General features: G+C 32.3%; 1 protein-coding gene across 2 annotated transcripts in view; it reads left to right on the top strand.

Moving 5' to 3' along the window:
- The window catches only part of LOC134683166 (low-density lipoprotein receptor-related protein 6-like), a 44,897-nt gene extending 31,299 nt beyond the window's left edge, over positions 1-13,598 (top strand). The window contains exons 8-13 of one of the 2 annotated variants that reach the window (XM_063542280.1): positions 1,150-1,334; positions 4,164-4,367; positions 5,456-5,596; positions 6,882-7,096; positions 8,203-8,402; positions 11,295-13,598. In XM_063542280.1, coding sequence (XP_063398350.1) covers positions 1,150-1,334; positions 4,164-4,367; positions 5,456-5,596; positions 6,882-7,096; positions 8,203-8,402; positions 11,295-12,834 — 2,485 coding nt within the window. In that variant the 3' untranslated portion in view covers positions 12,835-13,598. The remainder of the gene's footprint in view (positions 1-1,149; positions 1,335-4,163; positions 4,368-5,455; positions 5,597-6,881; positions 7,097-8,202; positions 8,403-11,294) is intronic. The other variant, XM_063542279.1, reaches the window with a different exon arrangement.
- Positions 13,599-26,850: the final 13,252 nt, after the last annotated feature.

Below are 26,850 nucleotides of genomic sequence, written 5' to 3'. Positions count from 1 at the left end.
TTAAATGTTAAAAGAAATTGCCTTTCTTGTGGGGGACATGGTATGTTCTGGAAAAAACCGTATTTTTGTTGGTGAAAACGAAAGTAGAAATTTTCTATCAAATTGTTGTATATTTATCAAAATCACAACTTTCAAAGTTTTCATGGAATTGTAATTATACCTCAATACATGAAAGTTACGGCACATTGAAATAGATGTGGGTCTATGTTGAGATTACAGAATAGAATGATTGGTACCAAAAAAAAAAGAAGAATAGAAACAACTGGTCAAAAGAAATAAAATATACCAAGAAATACATTCAAACTAAGTCAAAAAATAAATCAACAAATCCAAAACACACTATAGCAAACTATAGATGGAGCAACACTAACTCCACCAAAAACTATTACAGCTAATTTCCTAATGCAATGTAATGCATGTAAAGCAAAACTTTGGTTGGCTTGCTTGCTTTGTTTGTATAATTGTTTATTCACGATTTGTAAATAAGATTGACATCTTTAAACAATAAATATAAGCATAGTTTAACCTATATATATATAATATTTGAATTTGATTGGGTGTTATCCTTATGATTTACAATATAAAATCAAAGCAAGCAAGCTAACTTAAGTCTTGCTCTGCATGCTTAAGGAAATTAGCTGTAAAGTTATGAGGGATTTTGACGGATTACAAAAGAAACATCCTGTTGATTCATTTATTTTTGTAGATTGATTAAAATTGACATTTTGTGGATATTTGATTTTCTGGTTTGGAAAAGTCTTCAGTCAAGCTATAAATAGAAAATATTTATTTCATTGAATATCGTAATTCATGGTTCACTATTATAGACGGAATCCATGAAAATTGGAACCAAAGGAATAATTATGAATGTTTTAATAATCTTTAACCAGACTTTGTGGAGATTAAATTTTCCAGCTGAAATTAAACAAGAAATGCATTTAATAGATATAGGAAGATGTGGTGTGAGTGCTAATGAGAAAACTCTCCATACAGCCTTCAACACGGAGCCTTGGCTCACACCGAACAACAAGCTATAAAGGGCCCAAAAATTACTAGTGTAAAACCATTCAAACGGGAAAACCAACGGTCCAATCTACAAATGATCTATATAATAGAAAAACAAAACAAACTCTACTTTCCTTTTACCAGGCACATTTACTGGACTGACTGGTCAGAACCAGCAAGGCTTGAGAGGGCAGCATTAGATGGGACAGGGAGACAGGTGGTTGTTGAGGATATTGGCAAAGTTCATGCTGTGACTATAGATTTCACAGAGAAAAAGATCTTCTGGGCGAGCATCGACAAAGCCATGATTGAATCTGCCAATATTAATGGTATGTCATGTATGCTTAAAATTATAAAAAAATCAAAAACTTCATACTGTTATAACATGTGTATAATGAAAAATGTTGTTAATAGCAGATTAGGCCCCAAAAAAATTATTCCTGTTTCCTGTTTCCCGACCAACCCTGACTCAAAGCCCCAAACATTGAAAATCTCTTCAAAGAAGCTTTAATTGAATAATCCTCCCGGTTCCAACATTTTTAAAACTTTAAATGTAGCAATTGCGCTTAATATTCAGGTGGGTTTTATGTAAGGACAAAAACAATCTTCCCCCCTAAAAACGGCTGTGCGGCTTATAAAACGATGCGCTTTAAATTCGGGAATATACGGTAAATGATTTTAGGGTACAGGACCCCAACCAAACATGACATTTAACCATCTGCAAATCTGACAGGGAGTGCAAAAAAAATTTAAAAAAATAGATTTTTTATATTAAAATCCTGACCTACCGACCCTGATTTGTTTGCCTTGGCAGCAGGAAACAGACATATATATTTTTTTGGCCTTAGCATAGAGGACCCTTTTTCAGACAAAGTATCTAATAAAGATAAACATCACCTTACACATTCCGTGCTAAATAAATTGGAATATGATAATAGACCATAAACAAAATGTTTAAAAGTATACAATTTACAAATGAATTAAATGGAGAAATATTTTTAGCTGCCCATAATCATCGAGTCTGAATATATAATCTTTAAAAAAAAATTGTATACTGTGGATTCATTTATTTTTGTGGGTAGTGCCGGTACCAACTTTCGTGGTTTGAGGAAAACTTACATATTTGTGGATATTTAATTTTTATACGACCGCAAAATTTGAAAATTTTCGTCGCATATTGCTATCACGTTGGCGTCGTCATCTGCGTCGTAGTCCAAATACTTTTAGTTTTCGCACTCTAACTTTAGAAAAAGGGAATAGAAATCTATGAAATTTTAACAAATAAGAAGTTTTTAAGTAAATAGAAATCAATTGGAGTTATCTTTCTTTGTATAGAATAGTAGTTGAATCAACTTTTTTGCACCATAACTTTAGTATTAGTGAATGGAAATCTATGAAATTTAATCAGAAGGTGTATGACCACAAAAGGAAGATTGGTAAAGATTATAGGAGTTTTGGTCCTTACAGTTTAGGAATTAGGGGCCAACAAGGGGTCCAAATAAGCATTTTTTTTGGTTTTCGTACCATAACTTTAGTATAAGTCAATAGAAATCTATGAAATTTAAACACAAGGTTTATGACCATTCAAGGAAGGTTGGTATTGATTTTGGGAGTTTTGGTCCTTACAGTTTAGGAATAAGGGGCACAAAGGGTCCAAAATTAAACTTTGTTTGATTTCATAAAAAAATGAATAATTGGGGTTCTTTGATATGCCGAATCTAACTGTGTATGTAGATTCTTAATTTTTGGTCCTGTTTTCAAATTGGTCTACATTAGGGTCCAAAATTAAACTTAGTTTGATTTTGACAAAAATTGAATCCTTGGGGTTCTTTGATATGCTGAATCTAAAAATGAACTTAGATTTTTGATTATTGGCCCAGTTTTCAAGTTGGTCCAAATAAGGATCTAAAATTATTATATTAAGTATTGAGCAATAGCAAGAAATTTTCAATTGCACAGTACTCAGCAATTACAAGAAATTTCCAATTGCACAGTATTGTGCAATAGCATGAAATCTTCAATTGCACAGTATTGTGCAATAGCAAGTATTTTCAATTGCACAGTATTGCGCAATAGCAAGAAATATCTAATTGCACAATATTGTGCAATAGCAAGAATTCCAATTGGAGTTATCTTTCTTTGTCAAGAATAGGTTGTTGAATCAACTAAAATCATTGTTTTATACAATATACAATGTATATTTACTTTTACTACCAACTGATAGATTAAGATAATCTTTACCATTCAGTGATAACAAGCACATTTGTACATTTTAATATTTTATGATGTATTTAAATGAGTAATTATTGTTGCAAACTCCATTAGAAATTTGAATTGTGATTAGTTTTGGAATAAATGATAGGGGGATTTGAAAAAAAAATTGGGGGGAGGGGGGAATTCAATTTTTCTCATTTGAAATTTCATAAATAAAAAGAAATTTCTTCAACCATTTTTTTGAGAGGATTAATATTCAACAGCATAGTGAATTGCTCAAAGGCAAAACAAAAATTTTAAGTTCATTACACCACATTCATTCTGTGTCAGAAACCTATGCTGTGTCAACTATTTAAGGCCAAAAAAAAATATATGTCTGTTTCCTGTTTCCGACCGACCCTGACTCAAACCCCCCGACCCTAGATCTTTTTATTCAAATCTGAAAAAAAATCGGTTCTGGTCCGATCCAGATCCGTATTTTACTATGCCCAAACAAAGAATGGCTGCTCCCAGCACAAATGTGCCACAATAAACGAGTTTATAGAAATCCCGACCTACCGACCCTGATTTTTTGGCCTTGGAAGCAGGAAACAGACATATATTTTTTTTTTGCCTAATCACAATCCAAATTTAGAGCTGTATCCAGCTTGAACATTGTGTCCATACTTGCCCCAACCGTTCAGGGTTCAACCTCTGCGGTCGTATAAAGCTGCGCCCTGCGGAGCATCTGGTTGGTTTTGGCAAAGTCTACACTCATTCCTTTATAAAATTTGTATTTGGTTGAACATTTAAATTCGTGGTTCTCATGTACTCAGGAAATCCACGAAAATTGGTATCCAACGAATATTAATGAATCCACAGTACACCCCACTTACTATGAATATTGATAATGATGACAAAAGATCTTCCACACATATATTCCAAACATTGTTTTTTTTTTTTAGGAACAAACAGAACTCAGATCATTACTAAGCAGGTACCCAAACCTATGGGTTTAACATTGTACAATGACTTCATATTCTGGGCTGACTGGGAGCAGCAGACGGTCGAGAAAGCTAACAAGACCAATGGAAACAACCGTACCACACTCAGAGATCACATGGGTGTTGTCATGGATATATTGGTCTATCATTCTTCAAGACAAGCAGGTATGGAAAATGATAGTTGTGAAAGCTGCAATTCTGTTTTTTATGTTCAAGTGTAATTATTTTATGATTGAGAACTAGGTTTCTTCAATCTCAATTATCATGTTGATCACTTATATTATTAGGAGTATGACTATATTGTAGTTGTTAGTAGATATAAGAAGATTTGGTATGAGTGCCAATGAGACAACTCTCTATCCAAGTCAAATTTGTAAAAGTTAACCATTATAGGTCAAAGTACAGCCTTTAACACAGAGCCTTGACTCACGCCCAAACAGCAAGCTATAAAAGGCCCCAAAATGACAAGTGTAAAACCATTCAAACAGGAAAACTAACGGTCTATCTATACAACAAATAAGAAACATGTGTGAACCACATAAATGTTAAGAAGAACACATTTAAATTCTTGTATCTTTACTACGTTCGCACACTTAAGGAGGCTCGCGGGTCTAAATCATTTTTTTTATTTAATATAGGATTTCACTATATTTTTCTATAAATGAACTTTATCTTATACTTAAAACAGAACTGAAATAAAAAGATGGGGTCACCGTTCATTTACGCTCACAATCTGCCTTTGAAAGAAACATACATTTTCGTTAATGTCCTTTTTTCTGTTGAACTAATAGGAGAAATAGCGGTAATATCGAAATAAAAAAGAACTAAATTACAGAAATCGCTAAAATTTTACAATTATTTAGTTTATGTACAGTTTATTCGAAAACAATAATAAAAAATATAGGTCACCGATGAGTTAAAAAATATATTTCAATTTTAATGCCAAAAAATGGCATTTTTGCAGCAAAGGGAGATAATTTTGAGCTTTTTTCAATGAAATCTACATTTTAAAAGTCACATGGAGCCAACACACATTGATTTTTTGGAATGATTTTTGTACCATATGATTAAGTAACAACTACTAAAGGTTATAGATAAAATTTGTAATTTGTAATGAAAAATAAATGTTTTATTTTTTTCTGAAAATCTTATACCTGCGAGCCTCCTTAACACACCAAATCATAATAGATATTTGCTCAGAATTTATCTTTTTGTTGCAGTAAATAACTGTTTTCCAATACTGTTTTTTACAGGAACCAACAGTTGCCATGACAAAAATGGAGGATGTTCCCACTTGTGTTTGGCACATCCTATTGAAGATGGTAAAAATCTGAGTCATCACTGTGCTTGTCCAACTCACTACAAATTGAATGCTGATAATAAAACTTGCTCAGGTAGGTTCATTATAAAGAAGACCATGATGGATGGCTGCTTAACGTCCAACAGCAAATTACTGTGAATTCATTTATTTGCGTGGGTACCAATTTTCGTGGATGAAGGAAAAATGATATGTTCGTGGATATTCAATTTCGTTGTTTTGCCGAAGTCTGCATACAAACCTATAGAAATTGTGTCATTTGTTTAACATTTAATTTCATGGTTCACTTGTTCCCACGAAATCCACGAAAATTGATATCCAACGAATAATAATGAATCCACAGTAGTATGCATAGTCATGACAAGAATATGTTAATGTAGTATGCTTTGTACTAGACCGAGACTCTGAGCCATATTTATGCCCCACCTATGATAGTAGAGGGGCATTATGTTTTCTGGTCTGTGCGTCCGTTCGTCCGTCCGTTTCTTAATTTGTTCGTTTTGTCTGTCCTGCTTTAGGTTAAAGTTTTTGGTCAAGGTAGTTTTTGATGAAGTTGAAGTCCAAATTAGAGTTCTGACCCCAATTTCACAGTCCATTGAACAAAGAAAATGATAGTGGGAGTGGGGCATCCGTGTACTGGGGACACATTCTTGTTTATCATGTTTTAAAAATTAATCTTAACAAACAACAATTACATTGTTATAACTACAACCAATGCTTTATACAATGCAATGTTAACATGATAGTGGGTAACAGTCAGCAGGAAGACAAGTTATTTTATCTGGACACATTATTGTGACTTCTAGGTGACCAGTCTTTGCTCTTACTTATTAATGTTGTGTGTGCATGGTTCCCGGAGAAGTAGCAGATACTAATTCGATAGTCTTTGGTTTGACCCTGCTGCTGTTTGAAACCCACAACCTCCCCACTTCAGACGAACAAGCTACTACGAAACCACTGAGGCATAAATAAGAAAATACAAAAATCGTTGTCATCAGTTTTCTGGAAAACAAAGTGTTGACTGAAGCATGTGCTTGACTTTGCTGTTTCTGAATCTAATACATTTTGGTTAATATAATCAAAAGTATACATCAAAACATGTGATTTGTTAAAAATGTTCTTAACAATTGAAATGTGACATTATTTTCATTTTGAGACTATAGTACTTTTGATTCTGAAACGACCAATTGGTAATAATACTTTGCCAGACCTACAGATACTCCAAATTTATGGTGAATTTCCCAAGGAATTTCACAAATCTGAAGAATTGCTCACTAAATACCTGCAACCTGCAACAGATTTTGAATGCATTTATGATTTCAACTAAATAGTATAGATTTCACCATTTGTTTCTATTTCAGCTCCAAAGACTTTCCTTCTGTTTAGCCAGAAAAATGTGATTAGCCGTTTAGTGATTGATAACGATGATGTTGACCCACAGACCCCAGAAGTAGTGTTACCTATTCCTCATTTAAAAAATGTGAAAGGACTAGCCTACGATCCAGTTGATCATTATATATACTGGATAGAAGGGAAACAAAACAATATAAAACGGTCAACAGATAACGGTACCAATGTAAGTATATATAGATGTTCATTAATACAACTATCCTCAGCAGACCAAAAAAAAAAAGAGAAACAAGAAATACTTACCAACTGCATCATGATCAACAAATGGCAACTACTGAATATCAGCTATAAAAGGACCAGAAATGTGAAATAGTACAGTTCAACAGAGACACAAATAGAACTTGTGTTATAATTCTAAACTTTTTAAGGGCATACAATACAGTTACAGGGGAGGTAATGACGTTGTCAAACTGTGACATATCGGGATAAGATGCATTTTTCGACTAATTTTTATCATTCAAACTGATTTAATTTGAAAACAAGTTCATGGACCCCTATTTTTCAAAACAGCAATTTGTTTCATTTAGCAGGGAGATTATGTGACCCAAATTTCATAAAACTGTAAATAGAGGATTTTTTTTAAACATGCAGCAAAAAATGAAGTATTTTCCTCAATTCATGAACATTTGATAAATATGAGTTATTTCTGAATAAAAAATGCATAATTTTATAGGATACTTATAAAATACAGAAATTACTAATATTTTAACAAAAAACAATTTGTGTTTATCTTTTATAACAAAAAAGTTATGTCTTTCTTTGGAAAAAGAAATTATGGCCACAAATCTGAATTTTGAGCAAAAATACAAAATTTTGACCATGTTTTACTCAAAAAGTAGCACATGAAGGTATATTTTTTATTACATGTTTGATTTAATCATGTAAAAAATAGCCTATATGCAAATTTTCACGAACTTGTAAATACAGGATCAAAACTGCATTGTATGCCGTTAAGAGGTAGAGAGTATGATCCCTAGCTGATTCGCAAACCAAGGACTTGATATTTTTCATTTGCAGCTTCTATGCTAAAAGTTGCTTGCTGCATTTGATAGTACAGCTTATAGTCAGAACAAAGTTTGATATATATACTCATGGGAACCTTTTGAACAAACAAGATAAATATTTGGCTCAGCCTTGAACTCTTATCTTGAGTCTTGTACAAAGCATTATTCATATTTCACATTGACATGTCCTGATATTCATATGATATCTTGTTGTTAAAAACAAATTCATATATTCATCTTCATTTAAAACGTATATTTTATTTTCCAGGTACAAGTGATAGTCCGTAATGATAATGAGGCTTACAAGCCGTATGACATGGCCATTGATCCATACTCTAGAGTTATTTACTGGACGGATGCCAAGAGAAATGTTATAAACATCACAAGGCTTGACGGAACATCTCTTGGTGTGGTCATAGAAGGAGAGAAGGAGAAACCAAGATCTATTGTTCTTAATCCACTCAAAGGGTAACTTTTTACATATTTTCAAGAAGAGGGTATTTTGGGCTGGTTATCTTGTACATAAGATAAATTGATTGAATTTAAGGTGGTACCCAACACTTTCACTAAAATTAATTTGGCTTGTTTAATTGTCATAAAATTTTGACAAAGTATTTACTTTGCCCTTTGACAAAAATATAAAAAAATCAAAAAATTTGAACCAACCATTTTATCAGAAAAAATACACTGGTTATATAGCAGTTTGACAAACACTAATTGTGATCATTGAGACTTTACAACACAACGTAATTAAAATGTTTAGCTGTTTTTACAAAGTTGTCTCCCTGTAGTATTAGGTACCACCTTAAGGATTTTTTATGCATAGTTGGCTATATGAGCTGGGTCGGATAGAAATCAACCTCATGCAAATAAATATCAATACATCTGTTAAAAGTCAATGCCAAAACTGTAACTGTTTGAAAAACTAAGCTCATATATAAACACTACGAAATAGACAAAAAATCATCCTACGTTTAGGAGATAACTGTAGTGTATTTTAAGCTCTGACGGCATCAATTGGTGATTTGAGTTTAAGTTTTAAAATTAAGTTTACTGGCGATGCTTTAGAACGTTTGAATGTTCCAAAATCAAAGTAGGGTACATGTACATTATATTGAGGGGTTTCATTGGGAGGTTCCAATCCTGGATCCCGCTTACTGTTTTGTCAGATTCCCATATCCCTCTTACACTAAGTACGTAAGCAATTCTCATGTTTTTGTCATTTCCCAGTTCCCGCAAGACCTCATTTCATGTTTTCAAGACTCAATAATTTGACTTTCATGTGTCAGGCTTACAAAAAATCTGCAATCCTGCGTCACACTAAGACCCCAATAAGACCCACTATATTCATGCATTTGCATAAGGTTGATTTCTATCTGACTCGTATGGCAGCCAGTTGGTATTGACAGAGGAAACCAGAGTACCTGAACATGCTGAAGAAAATCAATGATCTTTAGCAGGAAAACTGACAATCTCCGTCAATTTAGATAGGATTAAAATCCACCTTGCTGCTGGGTTGGAAATTTAAACTCAGTTGAACTATTCAGACCACTTGCAAATGAGGCCCTATAGAACTTGAGACAACAATCCTTAAAGATGAAAAATTATCAAAGAACAAATTCTTATATTATTTTTTCCCTAAATTGTCATGCCATGTACAGTAAGATTTCTTCCAATAATTTGAAGAGGCTACTCCTTAAAATACCTGAGAATGAAAAGATAAGATGATGAATTAATAGGCAATATAGGAAAGGTGTACTGACATAAGTATTCTAATTTAATTATGTGTATTGGTATATATACTATATAAGATGATGAATTAAAATTGAATTAAACTTACTTTTCGTAAGACAATTCTTAAAACACATACTGACATGTACACCAACTAATTTCGTGACCTGAGCAATTAAAATATACCATAAATTGTCACCAAAATGTTTTATACTTGCATGCATCATTGAGTAATCAATTCCCATTTTAAGGGCTAGTTGAAGCTAAATGTGAAAAAATTATCCGTGAAAAGTTGAGGATTTACAGTATTTGGAAAAAAAAAGAAATTTAACCCTATAACACACATAACAAAAGGACACTGAATGTTCATAGTTGAACATTATACTATTAGTTATCTTGGTGTAATCAGGGGTGTACAGAATTTTACACCCTTGTTGAAAATTCATACAATTCCGTACACCCCTGATTACACCAAGATAATGAATTTATTTCTTATGAACAATTCCTTTACTCATTTTGAAACCAGGATGTAAAATTGTAAAAATGGTAATGTTTTCTGGTCTGTGCGTCCGTTCGTCAGTCTGTCCCGCATCAGGTTAAAATTTTTGGTCAAGGTAGTTTTTGATGAAGTTGAAGTCCAATCAACTTGAAACTTAGTACATAAAATTGAGAATGGAAATGGGGAATGTGTCAAAGAGACAACAACCCGACCAAACAAAAAAACAACAGCAGAAGGTCACCAACAGGTCTTCAATGTAGGGAGAAATTCCCGCACCCAGAGGCGTCCTTCAGCTGGCCCCTAAACAAATATATACTAGTTCAGTGATAATGAACGCCATACTAATTTCCAAATTGTACACAAGAAACTAAAATTAAAATAATACAAGACTAACACATGTTTCCTGTGATATTATCTTTCTAATTTTAATGCCTAATTATATTTTTATCCAATTTCACGGTCCATTGAACATGGAAAATGATAGTGCGAGTGGGGCATCTGTGTACTTTGGACACATTCTTGTTTTACTTAATTTTTGGAAAAATTCAGAAAATTGTTGTGATTTTTTTAGTTTTCAAAAAAAAAAAATAATAATAATAAATTTTTAATTTTTTCAAATTTTTATTTTGTTTTTATATTTCTTTTTATTATTAATTATTTTTTTTTTTTTTTTTTGCAAAATTTTTTTTTTAGTTAATTTGGGCAAAATTTCATATTTTTTTTTTAAATTTTGGCAACATTTTATTTATCTCCGGGTGAAAAAGGGTGGGGTGTTATTTACACTGGGGTAGTCAACCAATCAGATTGCAGAATTTTTGCTGCATAAGAAATAATATACATTAATCTACAAAAAAATAATGATACCAACAGTGGCATTGCACAAACTCTATGAGTTAAAAGACTAGGCCCATATCAACACACATCAACATCTATGCATAAATAAATCACCTGTCATGCCATGATAATCCACATTTATTCAAAATGTTTCAGTAGGCAAGAAGACACATTCAATAAAAGTACAGATCAACTATTCTTGTAATAAAGATTAAAATTGTGGGAAAAACTTCCTCTTGGGAGTTGAGACACATACACTTTATATCAGTCAATGATATTTTATTAATATTTTGCAGGCACATGTATTGGGTGAACATGGTACAGCCACCAACAATTGATAGAGCAGCCATGGATGGTACAGAAAGAATGACATTGTTCTCCAAAGCTTTAGGAAAACCGGGTCCACTAGCAGTTGATGTTCAGAACTCAAGATTATATTGGGCAGATGGAAATCTCAATCGAATCGAATGCTCCGACCTTTCGGGTGGCAATAGAATAGTTTTAGTTGATGGTCAGATAGCTAGTCCAAAAGGAATGGCTGTTCTAGGCAAATATTTGTACTGGATTGACAGGGATCATATGCTGATGTCCAGGGCGGACAAATTAAATGGGAAGGACCGTACTTATATACAGGGCCGTTTGAAAGGCCTTAGTGACCTTCATGTCGCATTGAACGTGTTGCCAAAACATATGGAACATCCGTGTGCACATAACAATGGAGGTTGTTCACATATCTGTGTTGCTAAAGGAGACGGCAGTTCGCGTTGTGCTTGTCCCACTAATTTAGACCTTAAAGATGACTTAAAAATGTGTGCCGATCCTCCGACATGTTCTCCTGATCAGTTTGCTTGTGTGAGTGGAGATATACATTGTATTCCACGTAGTTGGCGCTGTGATAAATCTGAGGAATGCTCAGATGCATCTGACGAATCAAATTGTCCCATTTGTCATGCTGATCAGTTTCGCTGTAATGATAATCATTGTATCGATCAGAGTTCAGTGTGTGACGGGACACCACAGTGTCATGATCATAGTGACGAGGAGCACTGTTGTTTGGAGGGGGATACAATGTGCCCTCATACAACCCCTCCTCATTCATGTAAAGGGCCGAACTGCCCAGGAACTAAAGCATCGTCAAATCCATCCACAGCTCATTATACTATTATCATAGTCATTGGCCTTATTGTTCTTGTGTTAATTCTTGGAATCATTTTCGCTTGCAAGAGGAAGTCGCAGCCACCGGGAGTGATAATTTATGAAACTGATATGAGTGTTGTTAAACCATTAACAGCTCAGACGACTTTAAATTCATTATCATCGCATGGAAAATCTCATGAAACAGGATTGTCGCTTGGCTCTGTCGGGACAACTGGCATTTACGACCGAAATCATGTGACCGGTGCTTCCTCTAGTAGTTCTACAGTGACACAATATCCACATGAGACATTGAATCCCCCTCCTAGTCCGGTTACAACAGATAGGTCTGTGTGTAATGGGGAATTCTATGGATATTCATCTAACAGCCCATCAACTGTCAGGTCGTATCGACCTTATAAGCTCCGCCCAGTGCCACCCCCACACACAACGCCGTGTAGTACAGACGTTTGTGAGGAAAGTGAACCGTATCCGTATAATGTGCGGACTAAGAAACATAAATCGAAACGTTCTATAATGGAATTGTTTTCAGACTATGACCCTTATCCCCCGTGTCCTACCCCACGGAGCCATTACTTCTCAGACGATATGATTAGTTGTCCGCCATCACCATCGACAGAAAGAAGTTTTTCAAATCCATATCCCCCGCCCCCATCGCCAGTGGCTAATTCTGATTGCTAGAGTTTGTTTGTATGTGTGTTGAGTGTTCGGTATGTGTGGGTGTTAAAGACTGGGTGTGTGTGTGCTTGTATGGTCATGTGTGAAAGGGTTTAAAACAATGTCAGCATTATCTAGATATATTGTTAGAACTTCTACTTGGCTTTACTTTTATGTTGTTTGACATAGAAATATTACATTTACAAATTGTATTCTAACAATTAATGGAGAATTTAATTACAATATTACAAAACATTATTGATAAATCTGTTGTTGAATATTGGCAATGAACCTAAAAAATATTTAGAATATAAATACATTCTTGACATTTGAATTAAACATGAGAAGGAAATTGGTTTTATGAAGTTCACCTGCATAACTGACAAAGTGCTCAAATTTAAGTTGTTAGGTGAGGTATAGGGGCAGGTTCTCTTTATAAAAAACTCTCTTTCTATTTTTACATTGTGCTAGGTTTATTAGATATAATACTATTATTGTTAGGCCAGTTTGAAAAGATTTCTAGATTCTCTACCCAGCCCTATTTGAAATTGGCCCCATTTGGATAATATCTTTTATTTTTTTCATCAAAGTGGCTGAAGTTTGTTGCTTTAAAAAAAAATAGAAGTATTCAGATTTACTCTTTTGAGTCGGTTTACTTTTATCTTTTTGGATAATTTAGAATTTTCTTATTTTTTCTTTGTGTTATCTAAGGGAGATAACCGGAGAAAATTTTGAATTACAAAAATTCTTGTCTTTTAATGTAGTCAGAAATTCTCTTGTGTGATTTGATTATTGTTTAGTAGTAATAATATATTTGTGACAATTGTAAAAATGTTAATTTTGGATTGTCAATTATTTTATCTACACACCAGACTTGATGCTGCAATAAAAAAAGGAAACAATATTTTCATATCCAAATTTTAGAACTAGGTGAACGAGAATCTAGGAAATATTTTTTATGGTCTCAATACTACATATTGTAACATCATAATATTCATTGCAACACTTGTATCTGTTCACTTAAGGTGGTACCTAACACTACAGGGAGATAACTTTGAAAGTCAGCAAAACGTTTTAATTACATTGTGTTGTAAATGGAATATTAAGCTTCTCAGTGATCAAAATTGGTGTTTGTCAAACTGCTATATAACCAGTGTAATTTTTCTGATAAAACGCTTGGTTCAATATTTTTGAAATTTTTATATTTTTGTCAAAGGGTCAAAGTAAATGCTTTGACAAAATTTTATGAAAATTAAACAAGCCAAATTAATTTTAGTGAAAGTGTTGGGTACCACCTTAATATTAGAAAAATGTGCTACTGCTTTACATGTATGTTAATTTTGGTGCTCAACATTTTTAGATATGGGCATTTTATAAACAAAAAAATAAAGCCATGTATTAGATGTTATTGTATAAAAATGATATTTATACAGTGTACAATATGTATATAAAGGTCAAATGGTCAACAGTCACCAATCACTATTACAAGATTTTTGCATTCACAAAGTTCCAAACATACCAAATGTAATTATTGCATTCACAAAGTTTCAACAGTAATCAAGGCATTTACAAAATTTTGAATCTTAACATTAAGCTTTCACAAAATTTCAAAGGTGAACAAAGCATTCACAAAGTATCAAATGTAAAACATAGCATTCTCAAAGTTTTAAATGTGAACATAGCATTCTCAAAGTTTTAAATGTGAACATAGCATTCACAAAGTTTAAGATGTGAACATGGCATGCTCAAAGTTTTAAATGTTATCATAGCATTCACAAAGTTTTAGATGTTATCATAGCATTCTCAAAGTTTTAAATGTTATCATAGCATTCTCAAAGTTTTAGATGTGAACATAGCATCCACAAAGTTTTAGATGTGAACATAGCATTCACAAAGTTTTAAATGTTAACAAAGCATTCACAAAGTTTCAAAAGTGAATATATAGCATTCACAAGATTTCAAATTTACTTTTAGCATTCAAAACATTTCAAATTTGAACATAGCATTCACAATCTGAAATGTAAACATTGTATTTATCATGTTTATAAAATAAGAAAATAATATTTCAAATATTTCACATGTCAAAAGAAAGTCCATTACTAACAATGAAAACTCCAAATTGACAAAGTGATCATTTTTGTTTTTCAAGGTTAATAGTTGCTATGTTTTATTAAAATTAATGCTCTGATAGGCAATTTTAAAGAAGATAAAAAATCTAAGTTGCATTCTATATATTTTTATAGGGCTGATTTATATGGGTCATTGAATATAGGGCAAATAAATTGTTTTGAACTGTAGGTCCTGTTCAATTAGATACACTAGGCTTCAATCTTAAAATTGTATCATTAATTGGTGACTTTTGATCTGTGTACATTTTGTAGATAGAGCTATGTGTAACCAGGGCACAACTGCCAAAAAATATCTTGTTGTTTTGAGTTGATTCATTAAGTTCATGACCTTGTTAACCATTTTTATACGACCGCAAATTTTGAAAAAATTTTCGTCGTATATTGCTATCACGTTGGCGTCGTCGTCGTCGTCCGAATACTTTTAGTTTTCGCACTCTAACTTTAGTAAAAGTGAATAGAAATCTATGAAATTTTAACACAAGGTTTATGACCATAAAAGGAAGGCTGGTATTGATTTTGGGAGTTTTGGTCCCAACATTTTAGGAATTAGGGGCCAAAAAGGGCCCAAATAAGCATTTTCTTGGTTTTCGCACTATAACTTTAGTTTAAATTAATAGAAATCTATGAAATTTTGACACAAGGTTTATGACCACAAAAGAAAGGTTGGGATTGATTTTGGGAGTTTTGGTTTCAACAGTTTAGGAATTAGGGGCCAAAAAAGGGCCCAAATAAGCATTATTCTTGGTTTTCGCACAATAACTTTAGTTAAAGTAAATAGAAATCAATGAAATTTAAACACAATGTTTATGACCACAAAAGGAAGGTTGGTATTGATTTTGGGAGTTTCGGTCCCAACAGTTTAGGAATTAGGGGCCAAAAAGGGACCCAAATAAGCATTTTTCTTGGTTTTCGCACCATAGCGTTAGTATAAGTAAATAGAAATCTATGAAATTTAAACACAAGGTTAATGACTATAAAAGGAAGGTTGGTATTGATTTTGGGAGTTTTGGTCCCAACAGTTAAGGAAAAAGGGGCCCAAAGGGTCCAAAATTAAACTTTGTTTGATTTCATCAAAATTGAATAATTGGGGTTCTTTAATATGCCAAATCTAACTGTGAATGTAGATTCTTAATTTTTGGTCCCGTTTTCAAATTGGTCTACATTAAGGTCCAAAGGGTCCAAAATTAAACTTAGTTTGATTTTAACAAAAATTGAAACCTTGGGGTTCTTTGATATGCTGAATCTAAAAATGTACTTAGATTTTTGATTATTGGCCCAGTTTTCAAGTTGGCCCAAATCGAGGTCCAAAATTAAACATTGTTTGATTTCATCAAAAATTGAATAATTGTGGTTCTTTGATATGCCAAATCTAACTGTGTATGTAGATTCTTAATTTTTGGTCCAGTTTTAAAATTGGTCTAAATTAAAGTGCAAAGGGTCCAAAATTTAACTAAGTTTGATTTTAACAAAAATTAAATTCTTGGGCCTCTTTGATATGCTGAATCTAAACATGTACTTAGATTTTTGATTATGGGCCCAGTTTTCAAGTTGGTCCAAATCAGGATCTAAAATTATTATATTAGTATTGTGCAATAGCAAGTCTTTTCAATTGCACAGTATTGTGCAATGGCAAGAAATATCTAATTTCACAATATTGTGAAATAGCAATTTTTTTTTTAATTAAGAGTTATCTTTCTTTGTCCAGTATAGTAAGCAAGAAATATCTGCAAGAATTTTTTTTAATTGGAGTTATCTTTCTTTGTCCAGAATCAACTTAAATCTTTGTTATATACAATATACAATGTATATTCACTTTTTACTACCAACTGATAAATTTAAATAATCTTTACCATTCAGTGATAACAAGCAGTTTTTTTTTTACATCTTAATATTTTATGATGTATTTAAATGAGTAGTAATTGTTGCAAACTCCACTAGAATATTTTAATTGAAATTAGTTTTGGAATAAGGGAAAGGGGGATGTGATTAAAAAATTGGGTTCAATTTTTCTCATTTGAAATTTCATAAATAAAAAGAAAATTTCTTCAAACATTTTTTTGAGAGCAGTGGCGGATCCAGAGGGGGGTGCCGGGGGTTCGCACCCCCCCTTTATTTTGGTCGATCAATGCATTTGTATCGGGACATATGTTTTGCACCCCCCCTTTGCCCTGGGATAGCACCCCCCCTTTGGAAAATTCCTGCATCCGCCCCTGGAGAGGATTAATATTCAACAGCATAGTGAATTGCTCTAAGAGAAAACAAAAATTTTAAATTCATTTGAATACATTCATTCTGTGTCAGAAACCTATGCTGTGTCAACTATTTAATCACAATCCAAATTTAGAGCGGAATCCAGCTTGAATGTTGTGTCCATACTTGCCCCAACCGTTCAGGGTTCAACCTCTGCGGTCGTATAAAGCTACGCCCTGCGGAGCATCTGGTTTTTTATGTGGAAATGGCAGATATTTTATCTCCTTCATGTAATCGTGGTAATGTTGTGATAGGAGAAATAAAAAAAAATGGTACTAAAGATTTGTGCTATTGCTAAATATATATATGTGTTTTAAGATGTATGATTTCCAAAAAGGGATTGTTTATGTTATTCTACGAAATCCTATTTTTAAATCTCAAATTTACAAAATTACCGGTCATTCAGTATAAAAATCATTGTTTTGAATAATTGATTGTTTTGTTAATTTCAAATCATTGGTCTTGTGTCTGAAATACTTATTTGAAAAAGATAACAATCCCTTTTAAATTTTTGAAGGTAGGAGTTTTCTTGTATCTCTTTTTCTATTCTCGATCTCGCTCCACTCTTTCTTCGTTTTGTTTTTGTTGTTTTGTGTTTGTTTACACAAAGGGAAGATTTCCCTTACGATTATAGAACTTTTTAAAAAGTTTCCAAATTTTTACTAGAAATACTTTTTTGTTATTGAGTTTAGAATTTTTTTATTGCATGCTGTTTGTAATCTTAAAAAGATTTAAAATGTTTTGAAGATTACACATTTTATGGAGCAAAGATGCCATTTTTCTTTTTTAATGAAAAAAAATAGTAGTTTACAACAAATATTTATATATTTACAATTCTTAGAATTTGTTTTTGTGTGATACTTATTTTATATTGTGATCGAAATACAAATTAGTGCTGAAAAATAACAATGGAAGGTTGTCATGCTTCATTTTTTTTATATGAGAAATATTTTGTTGTTTTATAAAATTTTTAGGTACAATATTGTTACTGACTATTATTTTTAAGGTTGTTTTTGAAATTACCAGAATTGAGCTGCCAACATCTTAGGAAATGTAAAGACTTTCTGGGCCTTGGATTATAGAAATTTACTCAATACCCAGAATATAAAATTTGTGCCGTAAAATCCAGTATTCTGATTGGTTGATTTATGAGTCTGAGTATAAGAATGGGTCTTGAAAGTTTAAAGACCACAAGGCCTTATTATGACTTGATAGAAGACTTATTTCTTTGTTAAAACATTAAAACATCAAATAATTAAATTTTCCATGTCAGAGCATGGTTTCTTTTTTTAAGAATAACAAGTACTTTTGATAATGATTTTGCAAATGTCATCCTTAAAGTTCATGTAATATTTTCCACTGGACATTAAGAGAACTACAATCCATCTTTACATGATAAAATAGATAAAATAACAATGCCATAATTTATTGTTTACTGTATACATTGTTAAAGAGTTGTGATTATTTTCTTCTAAGATTTTTTGTGAAATAAGTTACTACATGTACAAAGATGTGGCTGTTGAATTCTGGGAAATGCTGTGCATTTAAAACCAAGTTATAGAAACTTCTCTGTTTTGTTTTTTTTTAATTATGAAGGTTGACTTGAAATGAACAATATATTGTGTGTGTTTGATTAATTTCATATCTGGAAATAAAATACATGTATGAAGATGTCTATACATGTACCTCTACTTAATTATATAAGGTGAACAAAGTTTTAAAGTAACTCAGGAATATTGTTTATGTAGCCCTGGAAAATTCTGTATCTGGAAATTGTTACAACATTGGTAATTTGTTCTTATATTCATGGACATATAAAGGTGTTTTAAAAAGGGGATAGGGGTGATAGATTTAGAGTACAGAATAAATTGTTCAGTTCAATTTTTTTTATTTAAGGACATTTTTGTTTTGTTTCCTAAAATCATGAAAATGCTTGATGAGAAATTAATGTTAGAACTTCATTCAGTTTTATTGACATATATAATATGACAAAATTTTATATTATCTGTTGTATTCAATTTTATAACCTCCCTTTGAAAAGGTATGCTGGGTTAATAGTTTATATAAAAAGGTACTAATATTTTCTAGGGCTTCATAAGGTCATTATTCAAATTGATTTGAATATTCATATCCACCTTATACTAGTAGATATTATAATTTATATGAATATTCATGCTCAATTATCATGTGTTATATGAATATTCATGTTCAATAATTATCATTTGTTATATGAATATTCATGTTCAATAATTATCATTTGTTATATGAATATTCATATTCAATAATTTTCATTTGTTATATGAATATTCATGTTCAGAAATTATTATTTGTTATATGAATATTTATGTTCAGTCTCATCATTTAGTTTTATGTACAGATTTTTAAGTCGAGAATTTGTTCTGTGTCATTGCTTTATTCATATTGTATGTTCTCTAGGTATGTGTTTATATACTATTTAAGGGGATACCCCAGATCTGATTTTGTGCTATTTTTAATTAAACGGGTAAATGTAAATTTTTTAATTTAATTTTCATCAGATCTGATGCAGTAGGAGGCTGGTTGTCATGTTGTGAATTTCAGACTCTAATTAGGGTTGATAATCAGGAAAATCATGATAGTATGAATGAAACTGGAGATTGTGGTGAAAATTTTAAGAATTTAATTAAAATTTAGGTTAAATTAAATTTAAGTCAAAATTTTAGATTTAACAAAACACTAGGTCAAATTAAATTCAATCCTAAGATTTAAGTCAATATTTTGAATTTTAACAAAGATTTAGGTAAAAATATGGTATGAAGTATGCTTTAGTTTTTAACTAGATCAAATTCAAGCTAACATGTGGATAAAAATTGTGAAATGGTGAGTAAAAGTCAGATGTGAAGTCCACAGCTTATTTGTCTTTTTGGAAAGACAAAATCATTGAAGTTTTTAAATCTTTGTTATTTAACCAGTATATTTTGTAAAAATGAACTTTCTAAAGTATAAAAAAATAATTGTTTAACAATAGACAAACCAGCCTTGTACTGTATATATCCCTACACTGGCCAGTAGAACTTCTACACACATGGTAGTCATCTAAGAGTTATTTAAGTTATATTACAAATAAATTTATGGAAAAAAGTTTTAAAAAAATTGTTAGATATATGTGAATGACTAGATGCAAAATATCCAGTTGATTCTCCGAAAATATAATTTTTTGTTAGAAATGATAAACTAAATAAATGGATTTTTTTTTAATTCCAACTAACCAACTCTATATCTTAGATGATAGAGGCAGGAAACATGCATATATTTTTTATTTTTTTGGGGGGGCTGCAAGTTTATTTTTAAAAATGTATTTTCAAAATTGACATTTTAATATTTTTAAACATTTAATTGTAATCATTCACATTTCAATGGAAGATTTGTGTAAACCATTATAAATACCCCATTGCAATCCATTGTGGACATTTGAAAAAAATAAATTGATACTAATTTTACAATTTTTGCAGTGTTATATAGACACATGTTTGTTTGATCTTATTCTATGGTTTACCATGTGTGTAGGGGTACCCAGTGTTTGTTAGCATGTAATGCTTGTTTATGTGCCTTATAAACTATGTGCTGTACTATACTGCTTATCATATGGGCTATATAGAGCCAAAACAACAAATAAATAGAACAATATTATATCTAAGTTTTATTTCATCTAAGCACATGACGAATCAGATGAAAATAAATCACTTTTACTATTTTGCTGCCAAAGGTTGGTGGTTATTTTCATGTACTCTGGCTCCCTCCACCAATAAAAAACAATGGCGGATCCAGAACTTTTCATAAGGTGGGGCTGCTGACTGACCTTCAGTGATTCCCTATATAATCAACCAAATTTTTCCCATGAAAAGGGGGCCCCTCGCCCCCTGGATCCGCCTATGAATAATTACTGCTTAGTGGCTAAAAGTGGTGTTTAAAGTACTGAAAGTGGTGATAAACACCAATAGTCAAATGCCCAGGATGATGTCTGGGTTTAACGCCACTTGCTTCCTCCACCAATAAAAAATTACCACTTTGTGGCTAAAAGATGTGTTAAAAGTACTGAAAGTGGTGATAAACACCAATAATCAAATGCACAGAATGATGTCTGGGTTTAAGGACAATTGTTTACTCCACCAATACAAAAAGACTAACACGAAATAGCCCATAGAGCTGAAAGTTTCTTTAAAACACCAAAAATTAAAACAAATTATTAAAATAAACGCTGTTTTAATCAACAACAGAATACATATGTTTGGATGAGTCTAATGTATGTGATCCATATATTTAACAATAGTTACATTGATAGAACTGACCTAATGTGAACAATTTGAAATAACAGACATTATGAGATTTTGGTAATGTTGGCAGATAGTTGTCCAATTGAAAATCATACCACATCTTTTTCCTTTTTGTTAAAAAAGCAAGACACAGCGATCCTACATTCTTTCTGCAGCATCCACAAATATTCACTCTGTGGTTATTTAAATTTGAACTTTCTTAAACTATATTGGATTTCTACCAAACTTGGACAGAAGCTTGTTGATGATCATAAGATGTTATCTAGAAGTAAATTTGAGGTCGAGGTCAAGTGAAAACTGTCTGACAGGCATGAGAACCTTGCAAGGTACGCACATACCAAATATAGTTCTCCAATTATTTATAATAAGAGAGAATTTAAAATTACAAAAAATCTTAACTTTTTTTTCAAGTAGACACTGAACCATGAAAATGAGGTCAAGGATACTGGACATGTGACTGAAGGAAAGTTCGTAACATGAGGCATCTATATACAAAGTATGAAGCATCCAGGTCTTCTGCCTTCTTAGATATAAAGCTTTTAAGAAGTTACCTAATGCCACCGCCATAGCGGTCACATCTATATCTCAGATACTATAAGCAATAGGTCTAGTATATTCGGTGTATGGAAGGACTGTAAGGTGAACATGTCCAACTGGCAGGTGTCATCTGACCTTGACCCCATTTTCATGGTTTAGTGGTTATAGTTAAGTTTTTGGGTTTTGATCTGTTTTTCTTATACTACATGCAATTGGTCTACTATACTTGGTGTATGGAATGATTTTTAGGTGTACATGTCTAGCTGACAGGTGTCATCTGACCTTGACCTCATTTTCATGGTTCAGTGGTCAAAGTTAAGTTTTTGAGTTTTGGTTTATTTTTCTAATACTTTATGCATTAGGTCAACTATATTTGATGTATGGAAATATTTTATAATCTATATGTCTGTTACGCAGGTTTTATTTGACCTTGACCTCATTTTCGCTGTCCATTGCTAAGTGTTAAGTTTTTTGTGTTTTGGTCTGTTTTTCTTTATTTATAAGCAATAAGTCAACTATATTTGTTGTATTGAAGAATTGTTGGCTGTTCATGTCTGCCTGGCATGGTCCATCTGACCTTGACCTCATTTTCATGGTTCATTGATCAATGTTTCGTTTTCTTGGTTAATGTTGAGTTTATGTGACAGTTATAATAAAGCTTTATATTTAGGTCTATCAACATAATATCAATGATTAGTAAAGCAGATGCACTCTTGTCTTTAAGTTAACATTACATACAGATTGGAGTTAAAATATTTAAAATACCACAAAACACACAGATCAAGTTTGAGTTTTGGTGACATCACTTTAACCTTGTAGAGTTATACCCCTTTATAAATGGAAAAATTACAAAATTTTAAGTTCCCATTCTCTAACTTAACTTTGCCTCAACCAAAAAAATCAATCTTGTACACAATTCTTATTTCCTCAAAATACCATCAAGTTTGAATTTTGGTATGGTCACTTTAACAATTCTTCAATAATGCCCCTTTATTAATGGAAAAAAATGCAAAATTGTTAGTTGCTTCAACCAAATGTTATGAAACTTATACTCAATGCTTATTACAACAAAACACATAAATTTGAATTTGGAAGTGTAAGGTGAACCAATATCAAGTTTTGCCAATTTATAAATCGAAAAAAAGTTTCCAGTCTGTAACCTAAGTTTGCCGCAACCAAACATTCTGAAACATATACACAATTACCACAAAACTTAGATCAAATACAAATTTGGGAAGTGTTAATTTTATTGTTCTTTGGGACACATTCTCCTTCAATTTTCATATTAATTGCAGGGTTTGTTGTAATGTAAGAAAGATCGACATAGGGATAGTGATCCGGAGGAGGCGGGTGCCACCGTGTATCATCAGTACACCGGATATAGGTACTAACCAAGCGGGCATGATCGATTTTGACCTAGCACGGTAACGAAAATCTTTGTTTTGCTTTATCAATACTCAATGTACATTTCTCAACATATGAAATTCCTGCTCCCAAATAATTGTCGCATCGATTTTTTCCTATTTATAAAACAACTTTGATATTCTAATAAGAACAATTAACTTGTACATGCGCAAATAGTTGTGAATGTCAACACCAACTTTCAATTTCAATACAGTTGTTGAGACATTTACATGTTTTATCTGAAAGAAACCAAATACAGGGCAAAAGTAATAGCTACCAATCATAAACCTACCTGTGATTACTCATTCCTTGAAACTTTTTGGGTAATAAACGAGTATGAAAATAAAGTTTTTGTGTACGGTGTACAACAACTTAACTATGCACCGTACATAAGGATTTATGTGGTCAGCTAAACACCGTACACAACGCTTCTTTAGGGATAAAATATCGAAAAATAACATATGTATGAAAGATTCCAATGCCAATTATTGAAACAGCTATACTTATTACACGCACACATTGACCTTCTATCAGAAAAAGGAGTTGCAATGAATATAGAATTATATCGGATGAGACGAGGGCCTACTTCTTTTACAAGTATTTGCACATGCTTTTAGTAATCCCTCTTGTTTTGGGAAAATAATAAGACATCTTTAATCATCAACCTACGACCAAATCATTTCTTAAAACAGCAATTATGCTTAGATTGAAGTACACATTGATATTATGTGAACAAAACAAAGATTTTTCGTTACTGTGTAAGATCAAAATCGCTCACGCCCGCTTGGTTAGTACCTATATCCGCTGTACGATGATACACGGTGGGTGCGTTAGCTAACTTCTTAAAAGCTTTATAATTTAGAAGGTGGAAGACCTTGATAATTCATATTTTGTTTATAGATGCTTTGTGTTACAAAGTTTCCCTCTGTGACATCCATTGTCATTCACCTTTTTTTCATGGTTCATTGACTACTTGGAAAAAAGTTAAGTTTTTGAGTTTTGGTCTTTTTTCCTTTACTATGTGCAAAAAGTCATCTATATTTGTTATATGGACATATGTTATTTTGTACATGTCAGTCTCGCAGGTTTGTTTTTTACATTGGCCTTATTCACGGTGCATTGCTCAGGGTTAAGTTTTTGTGTCTTTTGGGTCTGTTTTTCTTAAACTATAAGCAATAGGTATATTGTATTTGTTGTATAAAAGAGTTGTAAGCTGTAATATACTGGCCTGGCATGGTTCATCTGACATTGACCTCATTTTCATTTTCATGGTTCATTGGTCAATGTATCTTTTTGTTGTTAAATCTGTTTCTTAAAAACTATATATTAAGCAATTATAAGTCAACTATATCTATTGTAGTGAATGAATGTAAGGCGTACATGTATTGACCTTGCAGAATTCATTTTCATGGATCATGTTAAGTTTGTGTGATAGTTGTAGTAAAGCTCTATATTTAGGACTATCAACATAATATCAATGATTAGTAAAGAAGGCGAGACATTTCAGCGTGTGCACTCTTGTGACCTGTTGTGTCTTGTTTATTTTATCCACTTGTTCACGCATCGTTTTCAACATTGGAATTTGATTCGACTGTCATAAAGTGAGTGGTTTCTAGCTATAAAACTGTTCAATCCACCATTTTCTACGTAAAATATGCCTGTGCCAAGTCAGGAAATGACAGTTTGTATCCTTTCGTGTGATGTGTTAGGGACTTTCCTTTTTGAATTTTCCTCGGAGTTCAGTATTTTTACTTTTTTACTTTTTTCCATGAAATATTACGATGTGATCATATATATATACTTTACATTTGAAATCGTAGTTCATCTCCGCACACGAAACCCACGAAAAATCGTATCCAACGAATAAAAATAAATCTTCAGAAGATGATATATGAGGGTCAAGAAAATAAAGAGACCAGGGGCCGGTAACAAGAAGCGTTCTTATGTCTTACGAACGTCTAAAGGGCGTCTTAAGATTTAAGAATGTAACAAGACCCAACCTCAGACCTATCTTAGATTGATTGACAGCCCTTAATGTTTTGAAAAAGTGCATGATTTAAGAACGATTCTTTAGTATACCTTAAAGCGATCTTACTAATTCCGGTAACACAAAACCACTTTTAAATTTTGGTCAGTTATTAAGTGTTCTGAAAACAAACTTAGCAACTTAGGGGTGTACCAAGAACAATTCACAATAGCTTCACTTGATATTTTTTGTAAGAGTGGTCCCGACTACTCTTAGCTGTACATTCACTTGTTAATAATAGAACAAGTTGCTTAAAAAAAGTTAATACGTTAATCTTATAACTTTGTTTAATTATTAATTCATCTGAATAGGAAATTATATATTAGTGTTTCCTTGGCCATGTGTTTGGAGAATGGTAGTTTTTCTTTATTGTAAATCATTATGATTGGCTTGTTGAGAGAAGTGTTTAAGTTAAATATAAAGTCAGGAGAAATTAGTGACCTTTTTTTAATTTTCAACTAAGAGTTCCAAATGGTGAAGTTTAAATCATCACTTCTTAAATTTTACGGATGCAATCATGAGTTGGTTGACCGTTATGGAATATCCGTTAAACAGATGATATCGGATATGTTCATTAACCCCTTCCCATTCAGGCATTTCAGACCTTTACTTATCGAAAAGACACTATCGAAGTTTAAATGAATACTGCATTCGCATCAATGGTAATACACATGTCATGTTGGGCTCAAATGAAAGATAAGTAATGAAATATTTCAGAAAATTAAGTTTGGAGATAATTCGTCATTTTTTGGTCACGTGGTTTATTTCCAAAAGTCACGTGACTGTTGGCCAAAAAGTGAAAAAATACGAAATCCTTGGACAAAAAGTCATGCAGAGACATAATGGTGGGCTAATAGGGTCAGGTTTTGGTGGAAACACAATGCCTCGAGTCTGTTGAAGCCATAAAAGTTATCATAGTGGAATAAATAGACGCATAATGTGCTATAGGCCTTGAAATATAGATGTCCGTAACATTCAAATTAACTGATTTTATACACCATTATTGTCTGATTTCAAACTTGGACCCTAATTATTGGTCTAATTCGTTTTCAATCAATCAGCAACTTAAACTTTGTTTTTACAAGTGAAAATTCATTGATTTACCAATGCTAGCTTGATCCGGGACACCCTTGACCGAGCTGGAAGGAGCCAAGGGGGTAAAAATTGGAGGGGGGGGGGGGGGCAATTCGGCACACACATTCTTTGAAAAAAATTTCTTTGGTTTTCTTTTTGAAATTGAAAGTAAAGTTAAGTTAAGTTACATTTGATATAGGAAATAAGTTTTCCAACTCCGGCAGTGAGATTCGAACCCTCAATCTTAGCGCCTTGGGATAGATCATCGTACCCCTGCGCCACTGGCATTGAAATGAAATTATTGAAA

The sequence above is a fragment of the Mytilus trossulus genome, chromosome 9, assembly GCF_036588685.1.
Source record: "Mytilus trossulus isolate FHL-02 chromosome 9, PNRI_Mtr1.1.1.hap1, whole genome shotgun sequence".
In the NCBI taxonomy this organism is placed as follows: domain Eukaryota; kingdom Metazoa; phylum Mollusca; class Bivalvia; order Mytilida; family Mytilidae; genus Mytilus; species Mytilus trossulus.
The sequence above is the reverse complement of the archived record's forward strand: the minus strand, read 5'-3'. Positions and strand labels throughout refer to the sequence as shown.